General features: G+C 50.2%; 8 protein-coding genes across 8 annotated transcripts; 5 read left to right on the top strand and 3 right to left on the bottom strand.

The window, feature by feature from the left end:
• Positions 1 to 46: 46 nt before the first annotated feature.
• N7457_006150 (CIA30 family protein) lies at positions 47 to 1,232 on the bottom strand (the record flags this gene model as incomplete). The annotated part of the gene is made up of 3 exons (XM_057177194.1): positions 47 to 771; positions 867 to 1,100; positions 1,151 to 1,232. The coding sequence occupies 3 exons, from the start codon at positions 1,230 to 1,232 to the stop codon at positions 47 to 49; spliced, it is 1,041 nt and encodes a 346-aa protein (XP_057031496.1).
• A 1,014-nt stretch (positions 1,233 to 2,246) lies between these two features.
• On the top strand, positions 2,247 to 5,178 carry N7457_006149 (uncharacterized protein; the record flags this gene model as incomplete). The annotated part of the gene is made up of 5 exons (XM_057177193.1): positions 2,247 to 2,521; positions 2,585 to 2,717; positions 2,776 to 2,866; positions 3,002 to 3,186; positions 3,241 to 5,178. The coding sequence occupies 5 exons, from the start codon at positions 2,247 to 2,249 to the stop codon at positions 5,176 to 5,178; spliced, it is 2,622 nt and encodes an 873-aa protein (XP_057031495.1).
• A 762-nt stretch (positions 5,179 to 5,940) lies between these two features.
• N7457_006148 (mediator of RNA polymerase II transcription subunit 12) lies at positions 5,941 to 10,949 on the bottom strand (the record flags this gene model as incomplete). The annotated part of the gene is made up of 6 exons (XM_057177192.1): positions 5,941 to 8,332; positions 8,410 to 8,711; positions 8,763 to 9,395; positions 9,454 to 9,658; positions 9,717 to 10,314; positions 10,373 to 10,949. 6 exons carry the CDS (start codon positions 10,947 to 10,949, stop codon positions 5,941 to 5,943), a joined length of 4,707 nt encoding a protein of 1,568 aa, XP_057031494.1.
• Positions 10,950 to 11,448: 499 nt separating this feature from the next.
• On the top strand, positions 11,449 to 12,270 carry N7457_006147 (uncharacterized protein; the record flags this gene model as incomplete). Its single annotated transcript, XM_057177191.1, has 4 exons — positions 11,449 to 11,523; positions 11,588 to 11,887; positions 12,034 to 12,169; positions 12,230 to 12,270. The coding sequence occupies 4 exons, from the start codon at positions 11,449 to 11,451 to the stop codon at positions 12,268 to 12,270; spliced, it is 552 nt and encodes a 183-aa protein (XP_057031493.1).
• Positions 12,271 to 12,634: 364 nt separating this feature from the next.
• Positions 12,635 to 13,201, top strand: N7457_006146 (uncharacterized protein; the record flags this gene model as incomplete). Its single annotated transcript, XM_057177190.1, has 5 exons — positions 12,635 to 12,671; positions 12,835 to 12,866; positions 12,922 to 12,938; positions 12,996 to 13,007; positions 13,060 to 13,201. 5 exons carry the CDS (start codon positions 12,635 to 12,637, stop codon positions 13,199 to 13,201), a joined length of 240 nt encoding a protein of 79 aa, XP_057031492.1.
• A 706-nt stretch (positions 13,202 to 13,907) lies between these two features.
• On the top strand, positions 13,908 to 14,694 carry N7457_006145 (translation initiation factor eIF1; the record flags this gene model as incomplete). The annotated part of the gene is made up of 5 exons (XM_057177189.1): positions 13,908 to 13,935; positions 14,161 to 14,235; positions 14,332 to 14,424; positions 14,481 to 14,614; positions 14,680 to 14,694. 5 exons carry the CDS (start codon positions 13,908 to 13,910, stop codon positions 14,692 to 14,694), a joined length of 345 nt encoding a protein of 114 aa, XP_057031491.1.
• A 1,071-nt stretch (positions 14,695 to 15,765) lies between these two features.
• Positions 15,766 to 16,928, bottom strand: N7457_006144 (uncharacterized protein; the record flags this gene model as incomplete). Its single annotated transcript, XM_057177188.1, has 5 exons — positions 15,766 to 16,017; positions 16,075 to 16,222; positions 16,281 to 16,336; positions 16,429 to 16,812; positions 16,875 to 16,928. The coding sequence occupies 5 exons, from the start codon at positions 16,926 to 16,928 to the stop codon at positions 15,766 to 15,768; spliced, it is 894 nt and encodes a 297-aa protein (XP_057031490.1).
• A 431-nt stretch (positions 16,929 to 17,359) lies between these two features.
• On the top strand, positions 17,360 to 18,494 carry N7457_006143 (uncharacterized protein; the record flags this gene model as incomplete). Its single annotated transcript, XM_057177187.1, has 3 exons — positions 17,360 to 17,715; positions 17,834 to 17,938; positions 17,999 to 18,494. The coding sequence occupies 3 exons, from the start codon at positions 17,360 to 17,362 to the stop codon at positions 18,492 to 18,494; spliced, it is 957 nt and encodes a 318-aa protein (XP_057031489.1).
• Between the last annotated feature and the right edge of the window lie 513 nt (positions 18,495 to 19,007).

Here is a 19,007-nt window from a genome sequence, read left to right as displayed (position 1 = left end):
CATAGCAGAGATTATTATACAGATAAATGGCTTTTATACCCTACCTTTATTCCTCCCACTCAGACTTCAAGCCCTTGAGACCTTTGGCATTTGAATCCCGGGTCTGCTGCTTGTTCTCTTTCTTAATGGGAGTTTGCTTGGGCGTATCAGTCCAACCAGACTGGACACCCTCATCAAGAGGCAGCGCGTTAGCCCCACAAATGCGACGCTCCTCTTCAACCTCCGCCTCACTAATTCCATTCGTCGCCCAGATCTTGTGAATGCGCAGATCAAAGGGTCCCTCAACACGGTCCGTGAGACCAATACCAATACTCTTAACCCGCTGCCGAGTCAAAGAGGTCTGTGGCTCAATAACGAATCCGTGGTTCGTTCGTACAAACGAGTTGAATGGCAATAGTACGGTCTCCCACCCATCCGTGCCCGAAGTCGTTGTGCTGGTAAAGGTTGAAATGATTGTCGATTCGGGCGGGACGTCTGAGAGCGCGGCAGGCATGCCGCCTGGATACAAATCCTCAGCGGCATCGGGTGTGTCAGCCTGGAAGCTATATGCATCCTCGGAGGTGGCTTCTGCGTCGCGCACACGGTGGTGTCGCGTGTATAATCTGTGTTGGTGGATATCGGTCTCGACAACGGCATCGGTCTGCACGTTAACGGTGTATCGCCGGCCATCGGACTTGATGCGCAGCGCGAGATACGCATAGGGATCGACATCCCAGAAAAGCTTGCCGAAGAGCCAGTAGCCCCGGTCTTGGTTGCGGAACGCGGCGTAGCCTGGTGTGCCGGTATTAGCAATGGTTTTTCTTCCGTGCCGTATTGCGCTGTTTACGCCATCGGGTGTAGTGTAATTTCGTCTAGGCAGCACATACCGGTCCTTTCAACGCGCCAATTATCTGGAAGTTTAGTTGAGATGCTACCGTGGAAGCGAGCATGCGAGGGAGTATTCGAGGAAGGTTCGGCGGGTTCGAAGTCTAGGGTGGCTGTGCTGAAGCCTCCGACGGCACGGTCGGCCATGGTCTTGCATCCTGTCACGGTGCTTTCATCTTCGAAATTGAGGAGGGTATAAGGTTTGGTAGGGGTGTGCAGGGCTTCTGTGTTCCAGGCTGCGAATCTTTAGTCAAGCGGCCAGACTGACGGCATTGACACAACTTACCAATCTTTGATAGACGGCCGAATTCATCGGCACTTCGTCTGAAGAACCCGCCCTGGGCTAATCGGCGGGTGGGATGGAACATACTGGAGTAATTGAGGGAGATCTGGGGGAAGAGGAAGCTCACGGCGGTAGTTATGTCCAACGGCTTTCCGAGGTGGCGTGAACGGCGATAAGATAGCTTGTTTGTGCTGTTTGGTCTCTTCTCTCTGCTCTCTGCTCCGTGTGCATCTACACGATTGCTTCTACACGATAAACTGGCTTTTCTCCTCGATATCAAGGTTTTTATTTCGTTTCAGCATACAGCTGGATACACGTTTTCTCTGAATCATATACTACACGTCACTATGTCACCACCCTATTTTCCAAGGGTCCAGTCCTCAAGGGTTCATGATTCACGCTAAGTATTTGGTTTCGTTTTTGATTTTTCGAAGGCAGCATTTTTTATAAACTTCTTTATTCAATTATCTCCTTTTTGTTGGGCATCTTTCTAGACGGCTGTGTCTGGATACCAACTGCCATGCATTTGCCGACAACTGACGACATTCTGATGCTTAGGTGTAGCCCTTGTGGCTTTTATACTTCAGTTGGCCGACATTTGAATGGAGGTAATGCGTATTGCCTTTTATAGGATATGGTAGAATCCGTCTCCATACTCCATGGCCAACTATATACGAGATTTCACATGCAATCTGCGGGATAAAACCCATCGTGAATGCCTGGTTCCGACTACCTTGATGGATTTCGTGATGGTGAACCACTGGCTTGCACTGTTGTAAGCATGGCTCAGTTCTGACTCAAATCCCACTGTTCTAGTCGATGACTTTCGGGACTATACCATGGTTGAGATTCTATCTACTTGTCTGTGTCGGGGAGATCTGGTCGGAAAAACGGATATTCTGATATCTATCCCAATTTGGCGACGGAGATGGTATTCGCAGACGCTCCCCCCATTCTCTGTAGTTATCTGAATAGTCTGCTCTTTGCTTCTCTCTATCGCAGTTCATAGTTTTATATCACTCTCGTTTATCACAGTTAAACCCATTCGTTTTATCACCGGACAATATTTAGCCACCCTTTGGTTGATTTGGATACCCAAATGGCCATTCACTATGTTGAGCAGGATGGCTCTGAGCCTAGTACTCAGGGATCTCACACCCCAGAGCCTACCGTCCAAGAAGATGATGCTCACGAACATACGGCTTCGGAAACCAGTGACCCTGAGTCTAGTAGCTCGGACCCTAGCACTCCAGAACAAACTGCTGAGCCAGCCAAGCCCAAATACTCTCCTCGTGCAGACCGACTGAACCAAAAGCCAACCAAGGGAAATGCACAGGGACTTTTCCTTCCCAGTTGTTGTGTGTTTGTGGGGAAGTAAGTATTCCTGCAGGCTGGTTGGTTATATATATATATATATGTACTGACCAAGATCCCTAGTCTATCTGTTAGAATGTCTATGCAGCGGTTGGAGGATGATCTTACTGCGCTGATCTCTGTGTTTGGACGATGCCATGTTAAAATCAAAATAGCGAACGACCGAAAACTCCCCGTTGGGTTTGTACAGTTCGAAGTAAGGCCCAAGGTGATATAGTTGGAGATAGGGACATGCAGGCTAATATGAGAACCAGGATCTTAAATCAGCAACATCAGCATTGAAGCAGAACGGACAATTGGTCCTTCATAATCGGGTGTTGAGGTTGGAATTGTCCAACTGCAAACGTGAGTATTCTTTTGTTCTTTGTGACATTCCCATCTGCTATATCTGCTGTGTCTATTTGTATCTACTGTGTCCGCTGTATCATCTGCATCTCTCCATTGCACCTTCTCATCGAGCCTTCCTGACTCTTTCCCCAGGAACTGCCTTCTTCGGCCACATTTCTGACTCTCCGGTTACTCGAGACGAAGTCCTCTCTGTTCTCAAGGTACATGGTGCTCTCGAGAATATAACCATCAAGCCCTTTGTCCACTGGGAGGGCTTCCGCTCTACCTTTGGCATTGTTACTTTCGCATACCCCGACGATTACGCAGATGCCCTTCAGGTACGTAGTTTTTCAAACTCATCCTGATTCTGCTGACCGCGTGGGATGTTCTAGTATTTTCAAAACAACCGCAGATACTATTTGATCAGAGCCAATATGGACAAGGACGGTCAGCTTCCCCAGGAGGGCCAGCTTCCTCAGGACTACCCTGCTCCAGGACATAGGCCTTCCAACCAACCTCCCCCAGCCCGCGGCAATCAGCAGCGATACAACGGCCGTAGAGGCTATCATCGTCCTTGGTACAGTGGCAGCAATAGCAGCAGAGGCGGGTTTCGCAATGGCCCTGGGGGTCCCCCGAGACAAAACCCATCATTTTCCAGCAATAACCAAAATCCACCTTTCAACAATCAGGGTAATCCACCTCACGGGTCTTTCTCTCAGAATTACCCCGGCAACAATTTCCCTCAGGGCTACAACAACCAGTTCAATCAAGGCTATCCCAACCCCATGTTCAATCAAACTTACCCTAACAACTTCCCCCAGACCCTTCAGGGCAACAACTTCCAACCAGGCTATCCCAATCCAAGCTTCGTAGCTCCAGGTGCTTTCCCCAACCCTATGGTGTTCAACCAAATTCCAATGGCTGACGGCCCACCCCCACCGTATCCTACGGAGTACACAGCTATGCCAAACCCCGGGTTCCCTATCTATCAACCATTCCAGCCACCCAACCCTCTCCCACCTATCGTGACCCAAGCTCAGGCTGTCCCGCCTCCAGTTACCCACCGCCGACGCCTGCCACCTCGTCCCGACTGTCCTTTGATTGTCTCCAGTCAGCCCCAGTTTGACACCGAAGAACACTTGCGACTCTACTATGAGCCCTACCCTGCCAACGAAGTCTTCCAGGGTATGCAGCCAGCTTGGGTTGGTTATCCGGGTGGTGATTACATGCAGCAAGGCTATACTCAACCCTACTCGCCTGGTGCTGGTGATTATCGTAGCCGGCACTCGAGTATGGAAAGTCATCAGAACCCCAATTCACCTCCCAGAGTCGGTGCATCTGAGACAACCCTGACACAGACGAAGATCGTCAGCGATGGGACTGAGAGAGGACGCCAACTGACCCGACCGTGCCATGCTAACACCGATGGGGCCTCTGACATGGCTCCCGTGGCTGATCCTACTCAGACGCAGACCGACCCGGTCTCTACGCAAGCTTCGAGTGGTTTGAAGGAAGAAGTCCAGACAACAGATGCAGCTGAGCTTACTGAAACTCAAATCGAGCCCGCCGCTCCTGTGGATGACTCTCAATCACAGAAGCATCAGAATGAGCCTGAAAATGAACCCAACGAGCTTCAAACTACCCTTATCTGCACTGCACCACCTGAACAAAAGGATGAAAACTCGAATGAAGAAGCCAAGCAACCATTGCAGATTGATCCCAAGCACGAAGAAAGCACTGGGTCCTCTTCTGAAGCCGGCCCCAAGACACCAGATACCGATGAGTCGCGGGAACGCGCCAGTCTTCAGACACCAGCCCCAGCCGAGTCTTCGAAGCCAGCCGAAACCGAGGCCATCGACACAGCCGTGACTATCAAACCAATGGAGAAGGAAACTCCCCTTAAAGGAAGCCCCGAGGCTCCGGCCACACCAAGTACTTCCTCAACTCTCAAGCCAATTGAGAAGGACACCCCAGACAAAGCCAAAGGCAAAGCCCCGACCACGCCCACCCCAACCAAGACCGGCACTCAGAGACTCGAGCCCGCAGTGCCAGACGACAAACATCTATTGGCTCGCCATACTTTCCAGCACCGCAAGCCTCTCAAGAAAAAGTACCAACCAAAGACCGCCACTGGTAAGACAGTTGAACAATACACACGCGAGATCAATTCGCAGCGTGCCGCGGATGATCCCGACTCGCGTGTCCCAGAACATCTTCTACAAGAGGTTATACAGGAGCTAGAGAACGAGCGCAGAGAGAATGCTCGCAAGAGCCGAGGACTCGGCCCCAGTGATAAGAGCAGCACCGCCAGTGGTGCTTCGAAGAAATAAGTTTGAGATTGATTATTGAGATGACGGAGGAGATTAGCCAGTTTGATTTCGTTGCTATGCTGGTCTTTCTATTATTATTTTCTTTTAGTACTTTTATGGGTCTTCTACTTTGTTTTTCTTGTCTCATGCGGTATCCAAGTTTATGTCTCTGCCTCGAAAAGAAGAAAAATATACAAAAAAAAGACCTGGGACTATGTCCATTACGATGGGTGTACCCAAGACAGTTACCAGAATCCAATTTGTTATTCCGCGCTTCCTCTTTGTTCTTGTCATGTGCGGCCTCAGAGCACTCGTACTTAAACAGCTGATAAGTCTTCATTCTGGTGTTTTTAGAAAGGAAATATATAAAGACCGAGTATCAAGTATGAAAAATAATCAATGATATGATCTAAATCATTTCAAAAAAAAAAAAGCCACACGGCAACTTGATCCCTGTCCATGTAAACGCCGAGAACGAGAAAGCCATGATATGTACAAAATGCTTCTCGATGCAATCTTGGATGCCATGAATACCGAAACCAAATGCCAGTGAGGGGGATAATAATGCGCGCCGAATAAAATGAATCCTACAAAGAGGAAAGGCACATAACGCAGAGAAAATAAGTGGCAAATTGCAGATGCAAACGCTCATGGGGAGAATAGAGTGGTCATGATGAGAAGATTTGAGAAGGAATGCGGAGAAAGGGTATGAAACAGAAACAGAAGCAAGGATATCAAGTAGCAATAGGGAAAAGTGTGGCCTCTGCCAATTAGATGTGGTCATTAAGCTCTCACACGCCTAGCATCGAAATAGCCCAGGTTGACAGCCGTGTCATTGATACCCAAGAATGGAGCTGCATCCTCGAGTAATTCCCATGGACGGACTGGGTAAGGTCCGAGGATTCGACCACGGTGTTGAAGACGAAGTCGGTTGGTCATACAGTTTGAGCCATCAGATAGCCCCATAGACAACCCCGACGCCGCTACAACAGAATGCTGCGCTGGGGATGGTCCAACAGCAGGGAAGAGAGTAGATGCAGACATTGGGGTCGATGCCGAGGCTGCCGGGGATGGAGCTGAGACTTGCTGCGCATTGGCGGAAGATTGCTCTGCCATCGGGCCCAGGAGATACAGGAAGCGAGTGTCGTTCTGGAATGGGATGAAGGACGGGCATTTGTTTTTGAGGAAGCGTGCGCATTGGTGACGGACGTCATCTGGGAAGATGTCGATGAGTGAGGCGGCAACGTCGAGAGCGTGGGTCTGCAGGAGAATTCCTGGACAAGGACGGAAATTCTCCGTCGGTGCCGGGTGCGGGAAGTAGTCGGCGGCAGGGAAAAGACGGAGGACATCTCCCGGGAGGCGCGAGAGTGCGATGCAGAAGATCGAAGCCAGAAGTCGGAGCTGTTCGTGCGGAGGGTTGGCCTTTAGAGCCGTGGGCGGCTGAATGAAGGCAGACCGATGCAGGACAATCATCCTCAGAAGAGCGGAAAACCAGAATGCAAGAGCACGCTCGAACTTTGCACGATCTGGGTTCGCTGCACCCTTGAGGGTGCTATTGTTGATTGTTATGATCTTGTGAAGAAGGGATTCTATCTTTTCCACTAGCAATGAAGCGACCGATGGAGCTCCAGACTCAGGGATGCTGCTGGAGAGTTCTTCTATCATTGTGAGATACATCCTGGCGGTTTGGAATGATCCTGGCCTGTCAGAGGAATCTGACGCATCATCTGTTGGCTCTCCGAGTAGCGGGATGGAGAAGAACTCCTTCTCGGCACGTTCCCGAATTTGACGCACTGCCTCTGGGCTCATCAGTGCAACCAAGTCCACCCAGTGAAATTTGTGAGCACGACAGTCTGTTACGGCGGTTTTGAACATAGCATCAACAATGTTGGTTTGATCTTCAGGGCTTGAGTCCGCATGGAACAGAACTTGGAGCTTCAGCTGGCAGAATGGAAGCGAGAAGTCGTCAGTCATACTGGCAAGCTTTTCAACCTTTGAGAGGACGGAATTTCCGTCGGACTGTGACTCAACACCCAACAGAAGGTCCAGCGCTTTCTGAACAATGCCCAAAGCGGCTGGGTATTGGTTGATGAGCTTTTGCATCCCGTTTTGTGCCGCACTGTCGGGATTTCGAACAAGAAGATCACGTACAATCATGACCATAGATTTCTCCAGCTCGGGGTACCCTGCTGAAACACCAGCTAGATTGGAAGATGCCGCATCGCAAATAATTCTCAGCGCTTCCTCCGAGTTCTTAGTGAGGAACTCTTGCTGTGCCAAATGGAAACGATATGATACTAAATCGGAGGACCTGCTATCTTCGTCACCAAAGACAAGAAGTTGAACAAGTTCAGCTGGCAGTTGAGCTGCGTTGGGGACCTTCGCTGGCGTGGAGAGTGCAAGTCTCCTTGCAAGGGCCAAGAAAGATCTGATGGTGACGCATCCGACACCGATTAGAGGTGGTAGGATCCGCAGCAAGGTGATGCGCTCAGGAACTCGCAAATGACCACAGACCCAACGGGCAAGAATGCCATCGAAATGCTTCGGGTGAAACGACCTCAGCTGTGCAAGATAACGAGCAGTATCATTTGCTGACAAATTTGCATGGCCATCAGTAGATTCCAGGTGTTTGGTGAGTGTGTTGAAAATCGTGTCCAAGGTGGGCTCATCCATGATACTTCCTGATTGCAACAGTTGATCTAACTTCCCTCGGAAAGAAGGATCGACATCACCAAAGCCATCGGGAATATGATCGGAGACTGGAGAAGATGCGGCAATTATAGACTTGTTCTCCATGCGAGAGAGATCCTGACGGAGAATAGACACAGTGTTGAATTCACTCGGTATACGCAAACCAAGTTCAATCAAAGAGAATATCAAATCGAGACTTGGCATGCCAGACCTCTTAATGCCGGCGTAGGCATCGATGAGTCTCCGGAACAGATCGGTTGTGGCACCAATTACGCAAAGAGAGTCAAAATGGCAGTTCGTCGTATCAGCAACCGAAGCGAGAACGGTATCATCGCTGCAACTGGATGAGAATTTCAACACATCCGCCAACATTGAGATATCATCAAATGATTCAAGAACCTCGCGGACGGTATAAAACTCAGCGGGCGTCAGGGCAGACACAATAGGAGCAATGTCAATAGGAAACGCTGTTCTATTGGTTGATCTGTTAGATGGTTAGCAAGATAAACTGGCAATGGTTAAAAATAAAGATAAAAGATAAAAGAGAGAGAAAACGCTTACTCCACACATCGGTTATGTTCTGCAATTGCACGGCGTAGCCACTGACCAACCTCAGCTTTCACAGCCCAAGGCATATTTGGCGGTATTGAGTCTAGTGGCATTTTCGTAGGCTCCTCGACGCCAAAAATCCCAGGAAGACGCTGGCTGATGATACTTTTCACGTTATCGACGGCTGAGCTCTCCTCGGCAGCAGAGAGTCCAGTACGAGCCAACAGAGTACTGCGCAGGTTCCCAACATGCTCCGGAAGACGGCCAACAGGAAGTTGCGCTATCAGTCCAATATCAATTGGCAAGTCCTTTAACTACACGTCTGTCAGTAAACGAAAGGCTGTATCCGTCAAACTCGGACTTACATTATGCTCCTGGGCTGAAGAGCCATTAGTAACGCCTCGTGCCATGAGCCATTGAAGATAACGGCCAACTGAAAATGTTTGCGACCTGACAAGTTCAGAAATGACATGATAGATTTGTTCCATGTTGAGCTTCTGATTATTCTGCCCACGAGATAGAAAAGTGAGTATGTGGGTGTCTATATCGACGCCGGCTGACTTCCATTTGCGAAGTAGGCGAACGCCAATGTAAACACGACAAAGGCCGTGGCGGAAGGGTGTTGAGAGCCATTCGAGTAGTTTGGATACCAGGATAGACTTGTCATCAAATGCGTCAAGAAACGTGGAGATAGAGGAGAGATCGTGAGCGGAGCGGATGGAGTCCAGAAGTCGGACGATCCGTTGATGTGGTGAGCGTTGAGTTATCTGCTTTGAGTGCCTGGGTCGTTGCACTCGTGCGTTGCGCTCTGCAAGGTTCTGGAAAAGAGCTTTGTCCGTTTCATTTCCCAGGTCAAGGGCGGATATGACATGTTGTTTATACGTCTCCCACGAATTCGGAAGTATCATCGAGGATGTATGGTCACGAACAAGCTTTCTGATAAACCGAGACAGGCGGTCAATGAGCGGTTGAAGTTGGGGTAATTTGATTTCCGTTGCCTATTATCAACTGTCAGTACCAGCCAGGATAGAAGGCAGTTAGTTCAATTTGACGCACCTGGCGCACTTTTTGCAGCAGCAGCTCAGCTAATCTTCGTCCCCTTCGTCGATATCGCATAATACTGTTCCAGTATATACCGAGCATCAACAGCCAGATCGGAACCGTGCCAATAGAAGCAGCCTCGAAGGATGTCAAAAACCATTCAAGGAAATGGTCGTGGTCTAGAAGGTTTTCGGAGAAGAAACGAGCAGCCAACCCGACACTGGAGACAAAAAGTCAGTATGTAGCTCGCAGTCGAGGGCGATGTAGTGCACACATACGCATAGGTCATTTTGGCCTTCCAATCTGCAGACTTGGGCGCAGCAAACACTCCTTCGACAAATTGCTGAACATTCGTCGTCCAGTCTCGTACCCACTTCGCCTCCAGCCCGACAGCCAAAGAACCACTGGTGCCTTTCCGCTTGAACGCACGGATTTCATTTGCACCCACACATTTTGCTAACCAGACAGCACGTGCAACAGGGATCCATTTACCAAGACATTGGTCTAGAAGAACCTTGCCACGGATGCCATGTGGAATGGTGCGACTCAGCCTTCGCAGCGGAACAGATGGGTTCGCGAGGTCTCGAAGCCACGCTTCTCGCTTGTTGTCAGTGAGAGTGACTCGAGGCGGTGGCTTAAAGGTTGATGGGGCGTGGATAGTGTTGTGGCCTTGTCGTTTCTCCAACGCAGCAGCGAAGACCGACGAGAGCATTTGTAACCCCGTGCGATGCTTGAGCTGCGCATATAATGCAGGACGCGCTGTGTTCGATTCATTCTGGGAGACTTGCGTGCGATCATAGTAGCCTTGTTTCGCGGTTTGCTCGCTCAGTATGTCCTCCGGGTGGTTTCCAGTCCACGGGGCGAAATCGGCAGGTTCTAAGAAATACCTGTTAGTCTGAGAGCCACCATCAAGGGGTTGAGGGTGTTCATTTACTTTGGCTTTTATAAACTGGGGCGACAGCGGGAATCTCAATGCGATACGGGGTTGTCTGCACAGCCCCGACTGGAGAGCTTTCCCTCGACTTCACAACATTACTTCCCTCGGGTTCAACAACTGGAATGTTCTTCCAAGGCTGGGCCGGCAAAGGAGGCGGGGATGAAGGTTTCGATGCGGCAGCGCTGTCCCCTCGATTCTCAATGCTCGGGAGCTCCGACACAACGGCCTGGAAAGACCAGGCCGGCCGGCCGCGCCATGAGACTGCAGGTCGCGAGCTTGCGCTTGCAGGAGTATTCCTCGCATCTCCAGTTCCCGCGCCAGTGTCCGCTGTATTTGATCCACTCGGGACCTCCAATCTCGGTCGTTTGGGGGGTGGTTCTCTATCTTGCGACTCAGGATCACCTGCGGTCAGGTCCACGAGGGCGGGTTGTCGAGTCGGCTGGGGGTTTGGCGCTGGTCTCTCAGATTGGTGATCATACAGCATCTGCGCATTATCAACTCGTCCGGGGGCGCCATTGAACGTCCGCAGAGGGTGGCCCCACGGTTGACCGCCGGCAGAGGAATGGGGGATCATCTTAGGCTCATGATGTGTCTAGAGGATGAAGTATTTGGGTCATCCAGGCGATAATTTCGAGGATTCGGGATGAGATCAGAATGGATGTAAATGCACGGAATTAGATGGGGCTGGTTGGGTGAGCTGATGTCGGATCGGGGAGCGGCGACTCGGATGTGTCTGGGGGTAAATCGGTGATGAGAACACCACTCTTTTTTTTTTCCTTTCTTTAGAAGAGGGAAATTAATCCCAAAATTAAAACAAAACAAATGAAAAACTAGCAGTTCAAGGGTAGGGTTGTACGAAATGAGCCAGTCCAAGAAGTCCCCCGATCTCATAACTTAAGTCATCAAAGTCCAGGGATCGACAGAATGCGCAGGTTGTGTTCCTCCACATTTGACTACATACTATCATATGATTGTACTCCATTCACTACATGGGCTGACCAGGTGTGACGCTTCTTGCTTCGGAGGTATTCCTCTGATCTATTCTGAGTCTTTTTTTACCAGCACGATAGGCCATGTTAGATATTCCTAGGACTCGATTCCAAATATCCCCTAATGCGGAGCGGAAATACTGGGGATTCGCCTCCTCGGTAAGAAGTCTTAGCCGGGATTATTCTCTTTGATACGAGACCAGTCTGTTACACACCTGGATAGTGTCAAGAGGTCCAAGAGCGCAACGGGCCGTTCCCATTCTCTCTCGGCATAATCCCCGAGGTCTTTCGAGATGACTTTCACATTCCCGCATATCGGAACATTGCATCCTACGGAGGACTTCATTTGCCAATTGTTCCACTCCGGTATGATCGGCATGAGCTGTCATCAAATGCCCTTTTCAGTGCCCAAGCTCTGAGTCGTGGCATGTTTGATTCGGTCTTTAATGGTACATGCCGTCTGAGAGTGCCAATCATCGTCTACCTGCATATCCATCCTACAATGTTATGGATCTGCATCGATGTACGATGCACAACAGTATTCCGTAACGAGGATCGAGAATGGAGTACTCCGTACTCCATACGGAGTACGGAGAGCCTACCTGCAAGGGGGGTAACAGTCTGTTCTAGCCTGTGTTGTATGGACTTGCGCTGGACTGTGTGAACTAGGAACTGATCAAGACGCAGGCATCACGCCGACCTGCAGCACATCAGATCATTGCTCCGTCCTCCGTCCTCCGTCCTCCATACGAAGTCCGTATGGAGGACGAAGGACAGAGTACAACATCCACAAACCCTGTTGTCGGTGGGTTTTGGGCTCCATGTACGCAATTATACGTATGGATTCGTAATTCTACAACGCAAGTGCTTTGGTCTAGCGGGCATACATTCACCCTAGCCAATTAGCGTCTCAAGTATTCGGTTCCAGGACCCTTGGATTTATAGCGGTGAGGATATTTGTCCACAGCCGATGTCCGATTTAGATTGTCCCGATGTGTACGGAGTACATGTAGGTACTTGCAGTTGTCCTCGCCTGGATTCGGAGATCAAGCTCCAAGGAAGTTTATTCGGGAGATACAGATATGTACACCGTAATTCACGGAAATAGAAACACAACAGTGCCCAAGCGCAAATTGGGGGAAAACAGCTCGGAGATATTCAATCCGGGGGTGTTCCCGGCAAGTCCAGACTGGCACCGCCTTGGCACGGGGAGGTGGCCAGTTTGATCCTTTTACCTTAACCCACCACGTTAATACCATAATCCAACACAATGTCGTCAAAGAAAGATATGCGCCGGGCGGATCTCGGTACGTGGCGCTGAGATCTCTTTCTATTCGAAGCTAATATCCAAAAGCGATCCCCTATGTCGATCCTCCCAAGAGCAGCAGCGATGCCGATATCTCCAGTACGCCTCCATCGCAATGTGATACTTAGGTGTGAGGAGTATGAAGGCTGACTCGAGCTACACAGGCACAATGTCAAGCACTTTGCCCATGGCGGCTGTAAGTTTCTCGATCTGGCATGTCCATTGACTCAACACTAACCTTGACTCCTTAGATGTTTACCCGGAATCGGTGAGTCGCGCATCTTATAAAACCTTCGAACAATATTAACAACGGGTCGCGATATAGCATGATCGGATGGTAAGCGCGAATCAAGCAGTGGGTTTGGCCAGGTTGTCTGACTCGAAAATAGGGTCTCAATCGTCTTTTCGCTTCAGTCCTGGTTGGGTGAATCCCCAGAGCAAAAGAAGAATGCGTCTACACCGGCTTACATGTCGGTCCTCATGTCTTGTATGTCCATCGCTGGTCCCTCCCTCGTTCTTGCAAGACACTAATCTCATAACGTGTTATAGTGATGGCATTGGTTGTCGTACGTGCCCTGAAACTCCAGCGTTGTGGAGCTTGCAATTTAACAGAACACCGCAGACCTATTTCCCCCTATTCTTGCCCCCGCAAGCTGCTAAGGGAGCCGCCGCACCGACTCCGTCGCCCTCCTCCTGAACACTCGAACGCCCTTGACACCTTTTTCCTCCCATACACACATCATAATTTCCACAATATTACTTCAGCTACGATGGATTAATTGTTCGCGGGGGGGGGTGATATTCCAAGAGATCCTAGGAGAACGTCTGGATTGAGGAATCTCCACCCGTTATCTATTCCTAGGACGTTGTATCAGTATTCGACCCGACCTCGGCCTAGGGGCCAAAGATCAGTCAGAAGCTTGTCCGCCATAATCGCCATATAAGTGCTATAGTCCAAAATAGAATTTTGTATGATTGCCACCTGAAGAAAGTTCCTGCGCACATCGAAAGTCCACCTGGGCAGGGGGTTAAGACGGCTTAGTCATACACCGCCTTCCCCCACAACGTGACTCTTGCCTCAAAAGGCTCTGCCGTTCTTCCCTCCCATTCTTCAACCACAGCAACTCCTCTCCTAACCACACACGCTCCAATCTTTTCCAGAGATATTGAATCTCCCCCTTCGCTCACTTTACCAATACCCATTTTAAACGCCGTTTACTACGCAAAGGCCGAGTTTATGTCCATCGAAAACCTCAAGACCTTCGGTAAGTTCGCCACTTTCCCATCCTGGGCGCGTGTCGGGCCTCACCCCCCACATGCACGCATATCTACAACCTGAATCACTCTCTACGCGATCGAGGGATGCATATTCTATCCCGTGCAGTGTCATGGTTGTGGAATTCAGCTCTCCCCACCCCCGTCCCACCTAGTCTCAACGCGGCGGGGTAGGTATTTGGTACTGGACTGAGGCTGACCTGTACATCTGACAGACCCCTTCGCCGAAGCCGACGAAGACACCGGCGAGACTAAACAGTCTCAGAACTACATCCACATACGGATTCAGCGTACGTCCATACTCTCCTATCGTCGCCGTTCATGGCTACTATTGCAACTCGTCGGCGCTTATAGGGGGTACATGCTAATCGCTTGTTTCACAACAGAACGCAATGGTCGCAAGACTCTGACCACTGTTCAGGGTCTGCCCAAGAAGTTTGACCAGAAGAAGATTCTCAAGGTCATCAAGAAGAAATTCGGTATGTCATATGATTTTGTATACATGTGTTCTGTTCAGATGCTAATTGTACACTAGCTTGCAATGGCACCATCGTCACTGACACTGAGATGGGCGAGGTGATTCAGTTGCAGGGAGATCAGAGAAAGGATGTCCAGGAGTTCTTGACCGACAAGAAGGAGGGACTCGAGCTTGATGCCAAGACCATCAAGGTATGTTGCTACCCCGCAGTTTGTTCTCTATCACAACGACCATTTTCTAACTCGCCATCGTCCAGGTTCACGGGTTCTAATCCCAATACCAACATCATGTCTTGTTCCGGTCCCCTCTTCCTAGTCTATGTTGCCCTGTGAGCGGTGGGATAAGAAGCATCCCTCATCCGCCGGCCGTACGCTATACTGGCCTCCACATCGATTGAATGTCTTGCTTTCTCACCCCCACCACTCTGTGCCTGGCGTGTTAGATCTGGGCCCTTTGTCGAAATGACCCGCTACACCTGTGTGCGCCCTACCGATCGTTCCCGCATGGTCGGTTGGGAGAGCGGGGTGGTTCGACCGCTATTCTTAGGACGGGATTATGATGGAACGAGGCGTTGGTAGATACCCACATTATCTGCATAGACAGACAACACTTTTTTTCTTTTCAATGACTTTGCGTGTGTTTTGCATTCTTTTATCCCTTGATAGGGGCTTGCCTTTGCCTGTATTGCTCATTGCCATTGCATTCCCATGGTCAATTTGTCAGTCTGGCTGATCGAGGAGATCCAGGTTGAATTGCGGGCGTGCTTTTGCTGAACCGTTTTCTCGGTCTCTACCGTCTTCGTTTATCTTCATGCCGTTCTCACTCTTTTGCTGCCCCTGTCGTATCATGCGGCATACTATCGCTAGGAAACAAGGAATCATAACTGCAGTCTAGTATCATCCAGCTGATGTGGCAACGTAAAGACTTATATGTAACCTTATACCTGACTACTTAGGTAGCTTCTTAATCGCTCATCCAAAATTGCCTCATCTTCTCAGTAGAAATTTGCATTGCGAATCAATCAATAATCAAAAATACCCGATAAGATCTATCAAAGATCGCCATGTATGGAAAAAAAAAAAGAAAAACTTCCCTAGGCCAGGGGTATAAAGCGCAACGAAATCCAAAGACTCGAAGACAAGGCTCTTAAACCTCCTCAATCAAAAATAAAACCCCAAAAAATGTACAAATCCTCCGCTCTGTCTGGCCAAGAATGCTTGTCCAGGTTGACCGGACCGCGGATCGAAAGCAAATCTGCAAGATATCCCGAAAAAAAAAAAGAAAAGAGAAAAGAGAAACAGGGGAGATGAAAGACGAAGGACGTTCAGAAAGCTCGGGCAAGCTACAGCTCTCTAGCTGCCATACGGTCGTCCGCGACTCGCATGCGCAGGAAGATGGCCACGGCCCAGTCCCAGAGTTTGCGGGTGATGACGAAGACTGGAACCTCTGGTTCGTTTTCGCGGGTTAGATGTAACTGCATGAGAAGTGAGGACATGCTTAGGAAGCTTGCGACGGATACTACTAGTAATGATGCTGCCGTTTCGCGTTTTATAGTCGCGTGGTTTTGTGTTGCATGATAGACGAACGTTAGAGACTAGGGGAATAGTTAGTCGTTGTTTTTGAGATATATGGTTAGTGTGGATTGGCGTACAGTTGTTATAGAGATCCAGGCTGGCAAAAGAAGTCGAGGATCGGAGGATGCTCCAGATAGGTAAAGAACCCAAGAAGTGATGTATGCAATCAGGCCGTTGGTTGTGAGAAGACGAATCACAACGGCTGGTGGTGTGTAGTTTAGAAGCCTAATGAGCATGTATGAGTATCAAGAACAGTAAGGACAGACGATCGAAGGGAACGAACCATCGAGACATCATGCAATCAGCAAAGAAATAGGAAAGATATGCGGATGCACAGCACTGTCAACAAGTCAGTATCAAAGGATGTGGTTGGACACGGACGTATATCAAACAGGATATACACCGACAGAACAACGCGGGATATTACATACCCACATAATAGCCAGTGCTACCTCCGTCACGCGGAACCTCCTCTCAACATCCCATTCCTGTCCAACACTGCCGACAATCGCCGCCGTCCATCCCTCCCGTCCCATACCTGGCCTGATATGCAGCAACTCGGCGAGGAAGGTGAAGGCGCATCGCAGCCCCCACCACGCAGCAGGCAGCGTACTCAGAGCTCGACATACCAGCAGGGGAATATACCACCTGCGGTCTACTCCGAGAATGACAGCTACACGCGGGTGCAGAGCTGACGGAGTATCCTGGCCATCGTTGCTGAGTGGGGTATGGCACGTAGAGGGAGTCGGGGACGGCGGGACAACAGCTGAAGCAGAGTGGGAAGCCACCTCCTTAGCCAATCGGCCTTGAAGTAGCTGTGTGGAAGTATCGAGGTAGCTAGGTGGAACAGCCGACCGCGCGAGGTTCAGGTCTGGACCACGCAGGTGTTGATGTGAGTGGTCGTGAGGAGTGTATGGCGGAGGAGAGGCATTACGTCGAGGAGGAGCCAGCCTTTATTCTGAATCGCGGCAAATGCGGCCGCCACGCAAGGAAGAGAAGGGGGTCTAGGATGGGTGTTGCGATCGAGTCGTTAGCTCGCGAGAGATATAAGTTCGGGGGTGTTGTCAAGCTGTTTCTGGGTCCCCTAATTGGCAGATATCAGCCCCAGTGCGTGGCGGGCGGTGTCTTTTTTCCTGCAGGCAGTTTATTTCTGGGCTTTGAACTTCTTCTGCATAGGACAGCAATTAGTGACCAGAAGCCAGCGTAGAGAGTAGATGCCCTCAAACCCTCAATAACGCGCGCCGCTTAGTATAAGCTCATTTGTTGCCGTCGTCGTGCGGAGCGGGTGCACGTGACCGACAGTTCCGCGGATTTCTGTTCTTCGGCCAGGAACCACTTCTCTTCTCAACGTACCAATTCGCAATGGCGTCCACCCTACGACTGCCCGCGGGCACCTCCGCTCGCATTGTGTCATCCGGTTCCTTCGCTCCTCAACTCCGTGTGGCCGGCTCATACCAATGCCGGGCCTTCTCCCAGACATCCCAACAATGGGCCGGCGCGAGACAAATGAACTTCCGCCCTCCCAGCCAAGCGCAGCCCGCCTTCAAGACTAAAACCAAGGGCATGAAGTTGGCTGATCTACCCAATGATATTGGTCTCTTGCCGGGTACCTTCGTCCGGCCGCTGTGGAGAGACATGCCTTCCATTTTCACGGCACCACGCGATAGGCTGCACATGGAATGGACATGGATTAAGGCCTGGTTGAGCAACTTCGGCAGGTTAGTTAGCTGCCAATTATCGGATTATTCGGCTTGTTCTGTCGTCCTCGTGGCGGGTTGAGCGAAAGCTGCATATATCATATACTTGCAAAGAGCATCATTTCTAACCGCATTGCAGTCTGCTCCAATATTGCAAGCGCGAAAACACCCTTCCTCTCATGTTGAGGCAGAGACGTCCCCTCGCCGCAGATCTCCAGGAGGCTATGTACACAGCATTTGCGGAGTAAGCAAGCACCTCCCTCGTCTACTATTGGACGTAATTAACCATCATCTATTGCTTTAGAGGCAACATCCCTAAAATCCGCTCGATTTGCTGCGACGGCCTCGCCAGGAACCTCATTACCGAGATCGAACGCCGTCCCACAAACGAAAAAGTGACCTGGAAACTGGTGAAACGCCTGCGTCAGCCCAGCACAAACTTCACCGGCCTCCGCGTCATCTCAGACCGCGCCACCTCCATTCCCGATATCCCGAAGTCCGGAATCCGTCAAATAATCGTTCGCGTCACCAGCCGACAAGCTACCACCACCACCCGGGTCCAGGGCGGCCGTGGACAGGAACCCGCAGAGTCCACCGTTGTCTCCGCGAAGGAGCAGGACTGTGTTGAGCACTTTGTCATCCAGCATCTGCGTTGGAATGACCAGGATAAGGGCTGGAGACTTTGGGGCACCACCACGCCCACCTCCGTGCACACTGCCTGGAACGACCCTTACTTCATGCCCGGACTGTCGACCATGGAGCGTCTGGATATGATCAAGAACTCGGTTGACAAGAAATAAATATAAGTCGCATCTCAAATTGTGATATATGTTTTTTCTTTTCTCTTTCCTAGCAGAATGATATGTTCTGCGCCATCGATCCCTAACGACCAAGAGCCGCTCCACGAACTCAAATATTGGAGACCTACATGCCTCACTAAATGGCCTTTTTGGCTTCCTGAATGTCCGGCCGGATTTGATGGCGCATGGTTCGGCACCAGTATCCTTCAATTCACCTGCTTGTGTTACTTTCTGTTGTACCAACTCCCCCGGTCCTAGCCAAAAGCCCAAGTCGACTTCTTGTCTGATCCGCTCTCTATCTCTTTCCACAGAAGCATTTACACCCCCTCATGTACCATAGCCACCTTTTGATCAAATCCCACGTTTCTTTCGAGCCGCCACTTGTATAAATGAATATCGATGTCCCAAAAAGTGTGTCCTATTTCCCGTCCTTGTAAAGTTCTAGAAATACCAAATTCTACCTTTCATCATTCGTGACACAATTAAACGCTGTTCGTGGCTAACAAAAGTCGA

This window comes from Penicillium paradoxum (assembly GCF_028828445.1).
Source record: "Penicillium paradoxum strain IBT 22861 chromosome Unknown utg000005l_segment0_segment0, whole genome shotgun sequence".
Classification (NCBI taxonomy): domain Eukaryota; kingdom Fungi; phylum Ascomycota; class Eurotiomycetes; order Eurotiales; family Aspergillaceae; genus Penicillium; species Penicillium paradoxum.
Note: the sequence above shows the minus strand (reverse complement) of the source record. Positions and strands in the feature narration are given on the sequence as shown.